The sequence below is a fragment of the Arachis hypogaea genome, chromosome 14 (genome assembly GCF_003086295.3).
Source record: "Arachis hypogaea cultivar Tifrunner chromosome 14, arahy.Tifrunner.gnm2.J5K5, whole genome shotgun sequence".
Taxonomy (NCBI): domain Eukaryota; kingdom Viridiplantae; phylum Streptophyta; class Magnoliopsida; order Fabales; family Fabaceae; genus Arachis; species Arachis hypogaea.
This window is the reverse complement of record NC_092049.1, coordinates 34,036,363-34,049,571: the sequence shown is the minus strand read 5'-3', so window position 1 is coordinate 34,049,571 and position 13,209 is coordinate 34,036,363. Positions and strand designations below refer to the sequence as shown.

At 37.5% G+C, this 13,209-nt stretch overlaps 1 protein-coding gene and 1 non-coding gene across 2 annotated transcripts; both read left to right on the top strand.

The window, feature by feature from the left end:
• Positions 1–10,035: 10,035 nt before the first annotated feature.
• LOC112745253 (small nucleolar RNA R71) lies at positions 10,036–10,142 on the top strand. The gene has a single exon (XR_003173190.1). It is a non-coding gene; the product is annotated as a small nucleolar RNA R71 (small nucleolar RNA).
• A 2,322-nt stretch (positions 10,143–12,464) lies between these two features.
• LOC112742497 (probable zinc transporter 10) lies at positions 12,465–12,866 on the top strand. Its single transcript, XM_025791737.1, has one exon. The coding sequence runs from the start codon at positions 12,465–12,467 to the stop codon at positions 12,864–12,866; it is 402 nt and encodes a 133-aa protein (XP_025647522.1).
• Positions 12,867–13,209: the final 343 nt, after the last annotated feature.

The following is a 13,209-nucleotide window of genomic DNA, read 5'->3' as shown; positions in this document are numbered from 1 at the left end:
GCCAAACTTGAAAATGCTCAAGTTAGGCGTGGACTAGGCAGAGAAAAATCCTCCTTGTACGCGTCTTGTGGCGCCTAACTTGAACCCCGAGAGTGATGCCTCCTTGTACGTAGCATGTGGCACCTGACTTGAGATTTTCAAGTTAGGCGTCACCTAAATTTGAATCAATATCCTCCCGGGTGTCTGAAACTCTGTATTCAGGAACCTGTTTCTGTATCAATGACTCTGCATGATCCAAACACACATAAAACAAAGGAAAAATAGTAAAAGCTCAAGTAAAACTAAATAAATAACAAAATTAAACCAACAGAAATCAAACTAAAGGATATGAAAACATCGGGTTGCCTCCCGACAAGCGTTTCTTTACCGTCACTAGCTTGACAGTCAGCTCCTCTAAGGAGGAGGATCATAGGGGCTCAGCTCTTCACCCCTCACTTTGAACTTCTTTCCTGTGTCTCCATAAATCAGCTCAATATGCTCCAGAGAGAGGATTCTGTTTACTGTATAAGTCAACACTGGATTGCTATTCAATACCACCTTCATTCCTGGGGAGAAACCTTCAGTAGGGATCTTTTTGTTTCTCCATCCTCTGGATACTTTATTTTTAGGACCCTCCTCCTTGGTGGATGATGCATTCCCGACACCAAACTTAGGTTTGATGTCAGGGGGAATTTTATTGATTGTCACTAAAGGAGGTTTGTGCTGCAGATTCTGCTGTGCATCATCAGGGAGTTCTTGAAGGTTTGGAGTAATAAGCTCAGTCTGCATGCACTTCTTCTCGTCGCCTGCTGAATGCATATCTTTGAACACATGAAAGACCAGTTTCTCATTATGCACTCTAAGCACTAATTCACCCACTTCTACATCAATTAGAGCTCTTCCTATAGCTAGGAATAGCCTTCCTAGAATTATAGAGGCATTCTCATCCTCCCCCGTATGAAGAATCATAAAATCTGCTGGGAGGAAGAACTTACCCACTTTGACTAAGATATTCTCCACTAATCCATATGCAGGCTTTAGAGATTTGTCTGCCATTTGTAATGCTATCCTTGTGGGTTGTGCCTCTTAGATTTGCAGCTTCTTTATCACCGATAAGGGCATTAGATTTATGCTTGCTCCCATATCACATAATGCTTTCTCAAAGGTTGTGCCCCCAATGGTGCATGGAATTTGAAAGCTCCCTAGATCTGGCATCTTCCTTGGCAAGTGATTCTAAATAATGGCACTACATTCCTTAGTCAGGACCACTGTCTCATCTCCCTTTAAAGGTTTCTTCTTTGACAACAGCTCCTTTATGAACTTGACATAGAGAGGCATCTGCTCCAAAACCTCAGCAAAATGAATATTGATTTGCAACTTTCTGAAGACTTCCAAGAACTTTGAAAACTGCTTGTCCTTGGTCTCCTTTTGAAGTCTCAGAGGATATGACATTTTAGGCTTGTACTCAGGAGCCTTTGGCAATGTAGGATAAGTGTCAAGAGAGTCTGGGAATGGGTTGTCCGCACGCTTTGGAGGGACGTGCTCTACTTCTTCCTTCTTCTCCTCTGGAGCTTCATTTTCAACCGGCTCCTCATTAACTTGTGCTTCCGTACTTGCCACTTGTCCACTTATCAAAGTGATAGCCTTGCATTCCTCTTTTGGATTTGGAATTTTGTTACCAAGAAGGCTATTAGTGGTCCTCTGATCAATTTCATTAACTTTTGTGGCTAATTGACCCATCTGAATCTTCAAGTTCTTGATTGATACTTTGGTTTCCTGTCTAAAACTTGCCAATATTACTTCCAAATCATTGTTCTGCTGGGGCTGAGAAGTTACTTGCTGAGTGACGTTAGGATTTTTGCCAGTAAAGAATTTCATAAAAACAGTCGCGTTGTAGATATAGTATCTAAACCGACAGAAATCCCTTCGTACAAACGTTTTGGTTGTCACAAGTAACAAATCCCTTTAAAATTGATAACCGAGTATTTAAACCTCGGGTCGTCTTCTCAAGAAATTGCAGGGAGGTATGTTCTTATTATTGGTTATGAGTTTTGTAAATTGGGGGTTTTGGAGTTTGGGCAATGGGCACAGATATATTTAAATGACAAAAAAAATAAATAAATAACTGTAAAATAAACTTTTGGCAAGGTATAAGAAATTGGAAGTTCAGACTTAGTTATCCTTATCAATAATAATGAAAGTTGAATCTTAATTCCACTTAGTTGACCTTTACTAAAGCAAAGGAAAGTCAAGGGACTAATTAGTTTGATCTTCGAATCCTATTTATTTCCTAAGAAAAGGTTGGGATTATTGAAGTTCAGTTCAATTAGCAAAGATAACAGTTATCAATTATGTTGAGATAAGATAACTTCTGAGTTACTGATTTCTTAACCAAGACCAAAAGGGGAAAAAGTAAATTTGCTGGAATAAAAAATGTCTTCAGATTGGAAGCAATGGTGACATAAATAAAAGAGAGCAAAATTAAATCTGAAAATACCTCGAATTGCATTAACAAAAGAACTTAAATCTGACATAGACATTCATAAATTAAATTGAGAAAATAAATAATTAGAACATTGAACCTGGGATTGAGAGTCACTCCTAAAACTAAGAGAAGTCCTAAATCCTAATCCTAAGAGAGAGGAGAGAACCTCTCTCTCTAAAGACTACATCTACTCCTAAAATTGTGAATGTGAAAGCCTGATCATGAATGGATACATTCCTCCACTTTATAGCCTCTAATCTGCATTTTCTGGGCCGCAAACTGGGTCAGAAACAGCACAGAATTCGCTGGTTGCGAATTCAAACACGCTGATTTTTGTCACTGCGACACGGCCGCATGGAGCACGCGGTCGCGTCACCTAGCGTCAAGGCAACTATGACATATTATATATCAAATCGAAGCCCCGGACGTTAGCTTTCCAACGCAACTAGAACCGCGTCATTTGGACCTCTGTAGCTAAAGTTATAGCCGTTTGAGTGCAAAGAGGTCAGGCTGGACAGCTTAGCAATTTCTCCAACTTCTTGTATTCCTTCCAATTTTGCATGCTTCCTTTCCATCCTCTGAGCCATTCCTGCCCTGTAATCTCTGAAATCACTTAACACACATATCAAGGCATCTAATGGTAATAAGAGAGGATTAATATTAGCAATTACAAGATCAAAGAAGCATGTTTTCAATCAAAGCACATAATTAGGAAGGCAAATGTAAAACCATGCAAATAGTATGAATAAGTGGGTAAAGAGTTGATAAAAACCACTCAATTGAGTACAAGATAAATCATAAAATAGTGGTTTATCAACCTCCCCACACTTAAACACTAGCATGTCCTCATGCTAAGCTCAAGAGAAGCTATAAAGATGAAGAGGAATGGTAGAATGTATGAAATGCAACCTATCTTATATGAATGCAACTACATGCAAAAATGTTTCTACCTACTTGGTTAAAAGTAAATAAGTTCTCCAAGACAAAAATAATTCAAATTCCACTAATTCAAATCATATAAAATAAAGACAAGTAAACTTGTAAGAAGATAGCTCATGAAAGCAGGGAACATAGAATCAAGCATTGAACCCTTACTAGTAGTGTATATCACTCTAATCTCTCAAGTGTCTAGGGTTAACCACTCTATTCTTCTCTAATCATGCTTTCTAAACATTGTTCTTCATCTAACCAATCAACAAATATTTAATGTACCAATGCAAACATCATGAGGTCTTTTCAAGGTTGTAATGGGGCTAAGGTAAGGGTGAGGGTATATATGGCTAAGCGAGCTATAATTGAATCTTTGACTAACCAAGCTCTTACCTAACACACATACACTCTATATAACTCTAGAATCATGCCTAGCTACCCATAATTCCCACTTTTGTATAATTCCCATACTCATGTACCAAATTTTTTATATTTCTTTACTTTTGTCACATGTGCATTGATATTTTTATTAACTTAGCATTGGGGTAATTTTGTCCCCTTTATTTATTTATTTATATTATTTTTTTTTTCTTTTTCTCTTTTCCTTTTTTATAGAGGAATAAACATAACTTATCAATGCACATGGATTTTCTATTATTTTTCTATTTTGGTTTTTCATGAGTAGGTTCCCAAATTCCCAATATTCAAATAAATTAGAAACATGATACATTCCCTTATAAACCCATGTTCCCACAGTTTCCCTACACTTAATTGTTACACAATCCCTATCTTAAGCTAACCAAAGATTCAATTGGGATATTTAATTGTTTTTCTACTTTAAGGCTAGTGATATGGTAAAATATAGAACAAATGGGGATTAAAATGCTCAAAGTGGCTGACAAGGGTGATTTAAAGGGTAGGCTTATTTGGGATAAGTGAGCTGAAATCAAGCAATGGCCTCAATCATGTGCAAGCATGTAAATATACTAAATAATGGACATATAGAATGGAACAAAGCAAAGATTGTAATTATAAAGAAGAAAACACACAAGAATAAAATATTTATGGTTAAATAATGTAACCATATAAATAAGCTCAAAATCTCACAGGTTGTGTGTTCTTTGGCTCAAAAACCATGTTCCAAATACAACTTCAAACAAGTTTTAACATAAAAAATTTTTCAATTTAAATTAGTGAAATTTTTCAAAGATAGGGTCTTAAAAGGATTTTATTACTTTAACCAAGTAGTAACTAAATGCATAAAATCAAACAAATATGCAAATGCAATAACTAATTTAACAAAGAAAATTTAAACATTAGTGTTGAAACAGAAAGATACTAACCCATGGAGATCGGTATCGACCTCCCCACACTTAAAGATGGCACCGTCCTCGGTGCATGCTAAGATGTGCAAGTGGACGAGTGGCTTCAACTGATGCTTTTCTCTATAGATTGTGCAGATTGACTTGCCTGTCTCCCCATGTAAACATCTTCCGGTTCTCTTCCGGGTGGCCATCCTGAAAGAAAAAGGGAAGAAGAGTAACCCAGAAATAAAGATAGGAAAATGAATACAGTATGGGTGGGTTAATGCCAAATAATAAGGGTCTCAATTACATGGTAGCTACAACATGCAAGTGAGAAAACAATAGAAGCCATAGCATGCCAGTGGTACAAAATGTACAACAATGGGGAAGAGAGTGGGGAAAGAGAGATAATATAAATTCATGTCAATGCAAAAGTAATACAGATATAAAAGATTGGCATTGATTTAAATAATATTACTCAATCAGAATTAAACAAGTCATTAAGCACCAAGAAAATACCAGAAAAGATGTAACAGTTGAATAAGAACATTTTAACACCAATGGTAAAATAATAAATTTAGAAAAATAAAAATATGCAATGAATGAAAGTATGCAAATAAATAAAATAAAATAAAAGATAAGAAGAATGAGAAGGGAAAGAAATAAAGTAAGAAAGAAAGAAGAAAGAAGAAAAGATAAAAGAAATTAGGATTAGAGAAGAAAAGATAAGAAAATTGGCACAAATCTGGATAGGTTGTGTGATGCTGACGACGCGGTCACGTGGTGCGCAATAAGGTCAGGCGGCGCGGGCGCGTGGGTCACGCGATCGCGTGGCCTGTTTTGTGCGATTGGCGCGAGTGCAGCCTCGCGGTCGCACAACTCTCTGTTCGAAACTCTTTTGCCAAAAATCTGGGTGATGCGATCGCATGGGGCATGTGATCGCGCGAGTGGTCACTTAGTAGGATGTGGCGCGGCCGCGTGGGGCACGCGGTCGCGTGAGATGGACTGCGCGTCCAGCGGCAGTCCAACACCACTCTAGCACAACTTTCGGCTGTGCACCATTATTACGTCGAAATCCTGGTCACGCGGCCGCGTGGGGCACGCGGTCGCGTGGGAGGCCATTATTCCTACATGACGCGGTCGCGTCAGCGACGTGGTCGCGTGGGGTGATTTGTGCCATTGGCACGCCTCCAGCCCTGCTCCTGCGTAACTTTCTATTCATTTTCTTTTCTTCCCATTGCACTGGTGACGCGGACGCGTCAGCGACGCTGCCGCGTCGCGTGCGTGCTTTTTTTTTGCATGAAAAGTGCAGAATGCAATGCTAATGTAGATGCAAGAAATAATTCCAGGTTCAATGAAAATAAAATAAAATAAAATAAAAACAAACAAAATGAAATAAAATTGAAAAAGGAACGATCATACCATGGTGGGTTGTCTCCCACCTAGCACTTTTAGTTAGAGTCCTTAAGTTGGACATTTGGTGAGCTCCCTGTTATGGTGGCTTATGCTTGTACTCATCTAGGAATCTCCACCAATGTTTGTGATTCCAATATCCTCCGAGATCCCAAACTAGGCGCAGAAAGCCTTCAAGTAAGTGAAAGCAAGTTACAAGGCCCCAAGAGTGTTGATTGTTGGAATGAATTCTGGGGTCCCAAATCTTGCTTTTGCACCCGTCTTCAAGTTGATTATCATGATTCCATCTGGGTGGTTCAGCTTTAGAATTCTCAGTGAAGCGACCAAACAACTTCCTAGACCCATTCAATTGAGCTTTACACCAACCTTTGCGTTTAAACTTTGAGCTTTCAACCATAATGAAATTTGCAGGACAGTTCTTACCACTGACCATCTTCCTTTTACTCTTAATGCCACAAAGAGTTCTAAGTTGACCATCCGTCTCCAGTAGCCCATATTCAAGTGGAATTAGAAAGCTAAGGGATATGAATTTTACCCACTTGAATGTTGTGAAGGATGATGGCAACTTAGAGGGAGGTATTTTTAATGAAATTGCAAGCTCCACTCCCTTGTGCTCTTCTCTGATAATTACCACCTCTTTGCAAGCTTCTTCAATTTCAACATCTTCCTCTTGGTAGCTTTCTTCCAATTCAATCTCTTCTTCATTACTTACCAAGGGCATGGGAGGCTGTGCTTTTTCTTCTTTACTCTCCATCTCTTAACCAACCTCTTCCAAGTCTTCAACTATGATATGTCCTGGAGGTTGTACACCCTCCTTAACATCAAATGCAACCGTCTTGGAAGGAGGTTCTATGTCTTGACTTTCCCATGGAGGTTCAGCATCTCCTAAGTCTTCAACCACTTCTTCCTCCGTAACTATTATGGCTTCCTCCACTTGTTCCAATACAAAGCCATGTTCCTCATTGTCCACCGAAGTTTCTAGTGTCTCCTTCATGCTTTGCTCTTCTTTTGATTCTCCACATGTAGCCATGGGAGTTCCTTGAGTGTTCAGATATTGGGAAGCTATTTTATTCACTAACTCGCCGAAGGCGGCCATAAAATTTTGCACACTCTCATTCATCTTTTCTTGCCTTTGAAGAATAACACGAAGTCTGTCATCCATTGGAGGTTGGGGTGGATATGAGGATTTATTGGTTGGGAGAGAGGGTTCATAATAGGAAGGTAGTTCATCTTGATAATGATATGGAGATGGTGAATATTGAAGTGGTGGTTCTTGTGAGTAATTGGGTTGGAATTGGGGTGGTTCTATATATGGTTCATATGGCTCATAAGGTGGTTGGTGTGGTGGATGTGGGTTAGGGTCATATAGAGGTGAATGGTGGAAAGGGGCTTGTGAGTTTGGTGGTCCAAAGTTATATTAAGGAGGGGGTTCATAGGCGTATGGTGGTGGTTGTTGATAATCAAAAGAGCGCTCACCATAGCCATTTCCTTGATATGCATCACGGAATGGTTGTTGATAGTCCATTGGAGGTGGTTGTTGCCATGAGGGTTGATCAAATCCTTGTGGCTCCTCCCATCTTTGATTGTTCCAACCTTGATGCATGTTCTCATAATAGTTTCCATTCCTAACAACAACATTGGAATCAAACTTGAAGCCAGAGGGGTGAGAATTCATAGTAGTAGGAGAAAATAAAAATAAAAACTAACAAAAAGAAAATATTTTGAAAAAGAGATGATTTTTTTAAAAAAAAAATTGAATTTTTGAAAAATAAGATAAGATAAGATAAAAAAATATATTTTAAAAAAATATTTACAATAACCAATAATAAGGCACACGTTTGCAATTCCCCGGCAACGGCGCCATTTTGACGTTAGGATTTTTGCCAGTAAAGAATTTCATAAAAACAGTCGCGTTGTAGATATAGTCTCTAAACCGACAGAAATCCCTTCGTACAAACGTTTTGGTTGTCACAAGTAACAAACCCCTTTAAAATTGATAACCGAGTATTTAAACCTCGGGTCGTCTTCTCAAGGAACTGTAGGGAGGTATGTTCTTATTATTGGTTATGAGTTTTGTAAATTAGGGGTTTTGGAGTTTGGACAATGGGCACAGATATATTTAAATGACAAATAAAATAAATAAATAACTGTAAAATAAACTTTTGGCAAGGTATGAGAAATTGGAAGTTCAGACTTAGTTATCCTTATCAATAATAATGAAAGTTGAATCTTAATTCCACTTAGTTGACCTTTACTAAAGCAAAGGAAAGTCAAGAGACTAATTAGTTTGATCTTCGAATCCTATTTATTTCCTAAGAAAAGGTTGGGATTATTGAAGTTCAGTTCAATTAGCAAAGATAACAGTTATCAATTATGTTGAGATAAGATAACTCCTGAGTTACTGATTTCTTAACCAAGACCAAAAGGGGAAAAAGTAAAATTGCTGGAATAAAAAATGTCTTCAGATTGGAAGCAATGGTGACATAAATAAAAGAGAGCACAATTAAATCTGAAAATACCTCGAATTGCATTAACAAAAGAACTTAAATCTGACATAGACATTCATAAATTAAATTGGGAAAATAAATAATTAGAACATTGAACCTGGGATTGAGAGTCACTCCTAAAACTAAGAGAAGTCCTAAATCCTAATCCTAAGAGAGAGGAGAGAACCTCTCTCTCTAAAGACTACATCTACTCCTAAAATTGTGAATGTGAAAGCCTAATCATGAATGGATGCATTCCCCCACTTTATAGCCTCTAATCTATGTTTTCTGGGCCGCAAATTGGGTCAGAAACAGCCCAGAATTCGCTGGTTGCGAATTCAAACATGCTGATTTTCGTCACTGCGACGCGGCCGCATGGAGCACACGGTCGCGTCGCCTAGCGTCAGGGAAACTATGACATATTATATATCAAATCGAAGCCCCGGACGTTAGCTTTCCAACGCAACTAGAACCGCGTCATTTGGACCTCTGTAGCTAAAGTTATAGCCGTTTGAGTGCAAAGAGGTCAGGCTGGACAGCTTAGCAATTTCTCCAACTTCTTGTATTCCTTCCAATTTTGCATGCTTCCTTTCCATCCTCTGAGCCATTTCTGCCCTGTAATCTCTGAAATCACTTAACACACATATCAAGGCATCTAATGGTAATAAGAGAGGATTAATATTAGCAATTACAAGATCAAAGAAGCATGTTTTCAATCAAAGCACATAATTAGGAAGGCAAATGTAAAACCATGCAAATAGTATGAATAAGTGGGTAAAGAGTTGATAAAAACCACTCAATTGAGTACAAGATAAACCATAAAATAGTGGTTTATCACTGAGATGACTGAAACTGGTGGTTATTAAAATTATTCTGTTGAAAACCACCCTGAGAATTATTATTAAAATTTTGTGGCCTCTAAGGTTGCTCTCTCCACCCAAAATTTGGGTGATTTCTCCACCCCTGATTGTAGATCTTAGAATAGGGATCATTATTGGGATTTCTAGGACCACTCCCTATGTAATTGACCTGTTCATAAGAGGATTGAGCATAATCACAATTATCATTTTGCACAAAATTACCTGTCATGTCATAAGGGACCTCTTGAGGTGCGTTCTGAGTGTTGACAGCTGAACCTTGCATTTCACTCAACTGTTGAGTAAGTAGATTCATTTGCTGAGACATAAGCTTGTTCTGAGCAAGAAGAGCATTAACAACTTCCACTTCCAACACGCCTCTCTTCTGAGAGGTCTCAGAGTGCAAAGGATTCTTGTTGGAGGAATATAAGTATTGGTTGTTAGCAACCAACTCAATAAGCTCAATAGTCTCCCCTGGTGTCTTCTTCTTATGCAAAGAACCACCTGCAGAATTATCCAAGTGTATCTTGGACATTTTACATAAACTCTTATAAAAGATATCCAGCTGAGTCCATCTAGAGAACATGTCCGGAGGGCATTGCCTAGTCAGTAGCTTGAATCTCTCCCAAGCTTCATAAAGGGTCTCACCCTCTTTCTGTCTGAAAGTCTGAACCTCCACTCTTAGCTTAGTCAGCTTTTGAGGTGGAAAAAATTTAGTCAGAAATCCAATGACAAAATTTTTCTAAGTATCTAGACTCTCCTTGGGTTGAGAATCTAACCACAGCTTTGCTCTATCCCTCATAGCAAATGGGAAGAGCATGAATTTGTATACCTCAGGATTCACTCCATTAGTCTTCACAGTGTCACAAATCTGCAGAAAATCAGAAATAAACTGATTTGGATCTTCCTGAGGGAGTCCATGATATTGACAATTCTGTTGTACAAGAGTAACTAGTTGTGGCTTCAGTTCAAAGTTGTTTTCAGCTATAGGAGGTACCACAATACTTTTGCCATAAAGATCTATATTAGGAGCAGTGTAAGAACCAAGCACTCCTCTAGGTTGCTCATTCCCATTCGGATTTGTCACTTTGGTATTAGCAGCATTATTATGATCCATAGTGGACTTTGCAGCCTTGTAAAATCTTGCTTATTGCAAATGCCACCTTAAAGTCCTTTCAGGTTCAGGATCAAAGTCTAACAGAGGTTCCTTGTCCCTATTCCTGCTCATAAACAGACAAAAGACAAGAAAAAATGGAATTATCTACGTCAGAGTGTAGAGAATTCCCAGTGAGGTAACCTGTGTAAAGAAATAAAATAAAATACTTACTAATTAAAACAGAAAAAAATCGAACAGGATGACTGAACTTAGGCTGAAAATTTCGAAAAATTAATGAGTAAATTAAACAAGAAAATTGAAATAAAATTAACTAGGTAACACCAAACTTAATTTCAAAAATTAAAGAAAAATAAATATATGATGCAAATTTTTTTTATGTTTTGGAATTTAAAGACAGAAATAAAATAAAACTAATAAAATATAGAAAAATAAAAATTAATGGAAAGAAACAGAATGAAAATAAAAGAAAATAAAAAGAAAAAGAAAAATAAATAAAAAAACAGACGAAGGTTTTGAAGAAAATTCAAAAGTTAAAGGAAGTAAAATTAAAGAAAGGGACAGGAAGATGGGAAACGAAAAGCAAAGCAAAAAATAATAAAGAAAAAAATTGAAAAATAAAAATTAATAATACTAACATTAAGCAAATTAAAAAAATATCTAATCTAAGCAATCAAACAACGAGTAGTTGCCAATAACAATCAATCCCCAACAACGGCGCCAAAAACTTGGTGCGGAATTTAAAGTCCACAAACTAACCGGCAAGCACACCGGGTCGTACCAAGTAATACCTCAGGTGAGTGAGGGTCGATCCCACGAGGATTGATGGATCAAGCAACAATGATTGAGTGATTGGCTTAGTCAGACAAACAGAAAATAGTGTTTGGGTCTCAATTGCATCAAACAGTAAATTCAGAATATCAGAAAGCAAGCAGTAAATAAGTTATGAATAATATATGGAGAAACAGTTAAGGATTCAGAGATATCTAGGATTCTGTAAAACTGTAAATTGCCGAATGAGGTAGAAGAGAAGAAGAGAATCCGAAGGGCTGATTATTTTTCCCTTTTATATCTAATCCTAATTAATCTAAATTATAATTTCTAAAACTAAATAATATCTTTTCCTATTTTAAAATAAAAATTAAAGTTTAATCAGAACTAATCAAACAATCCGCGCGAGCCTTGTAAATGCGAGGACCACTAAACTTTACTAAGGACCACGCCTAACTTGGCAACAAGCCACGCCTTACTTGAGGGATGCAGTGAGAAAGAGTGTGTTGCTCTCATGTGCTGCGCCTAACTTGAAGATTTATTGCGCCTTACTTGGATTGAAGGCAATTGTTGTATGTTATTGTTAATGTCTTGCGCCTAACTTGAGAAATCTCAAGATAGGCACAGTCTTGGCAGCGTTCCTTGGAAAAGAAGTATGGACTATTACATATTGTTGGAAAGCTCTGAAAGTTAGCTTTCCAATGCCACTGAAAGCACGTCCATTAAATTTCTGTAGCTCACGTTATTCAGGTTTGAGTGCAGAGAGGTCAGGGTTAACAGCATCATTCGCCTTCTTCTCTTTTTCTGCGAAAACTCCATCAAATCCAGCCGAATGCTACCTAAAATAAATAGAATTGCACACGACTTAAAGTAGTATCCATAGTGGCTAAAAGATAATTAATTCTTGATTAAACTCAACAAATTGAATGCAAATTCACTAGAAAAAGATAGAAAAGATGCTCACGCATCACAAGGCCTCCGCTGCCTTATTATTTTATTGACTATTGTTTTTGTGATTTAGTAACCATAAAAAATAAAAAAATGTTTGTTTGAGCGCATCGGGGTGCAGGTGCTAGAACTTGGAATTATTGTTCATTCAGTAGTGATAGCCCGATAGGCCTGTCCATGGGTGCTTCAAATAACACATGCTCCATAAAAGGCCTTATAGTGGCCCTTTGCTTCCATCAAATGTTTGAAGGCATGGGTCTTGGCAGTTGCATTCTTCAGGCCCAATACAAGTTGTTAAAGAGGATGGTGTTAGTGTTGTTGTTCTCAATTACAACTCCATTTGGAATCGCATTAGGAATTGGATTGTCCAAAATCTACAAAGAGAACAGCCCAAGTGCCCTAATCACAGTTGGTATGCTTAATGCTTCATCAGCTGGGCTTTTAATCTATATGGCATTGGTTGACCTTCTCTCTACTGATTTCATGAGTCCAAGATTACAGAACAACATTAAGCTCCAATTCAAGTCTTACGTTGCTGTCTTTCTGGGTGCTGCTGGCATGTCTATCATGACAAAATAGAATTAATAATGCTTAATCATATGTGGTCTAGACCCTGCGTCATGGCAATTCATTTGCCTCGTGAGTAATCATATCTAGATTCGAAATTACTGAGACCAAATAGTGGATAGAAATTTTAAAAATGTTATATATGTATGTGTGTGTGTATTATAAGTGAGTTTGTAATATTGTAATGTTTAAGATTGAGAGATGTTTAACTAGTCTCAAACAAAAAATAATGCTTAATCATATATGTTTGTTGTGCCATGATTTCTGTAATTTTTAATGTAATAATGTGTTAGATGAAGCTAAATCATTTGTTTTCTTAAAAATTGGGAACTTGTGTTTCATTTAATTTAATGTG

What these genes read in the sequence shown, in the direction of transcription:
- LOC112742497 (XM_025791737.1), top strand. Translation starts at nt 12,465, where the DNA reads ATGGGTGCTTCAAATAACACATGCTCCATAAAAGGCCTTATAGTGGCC.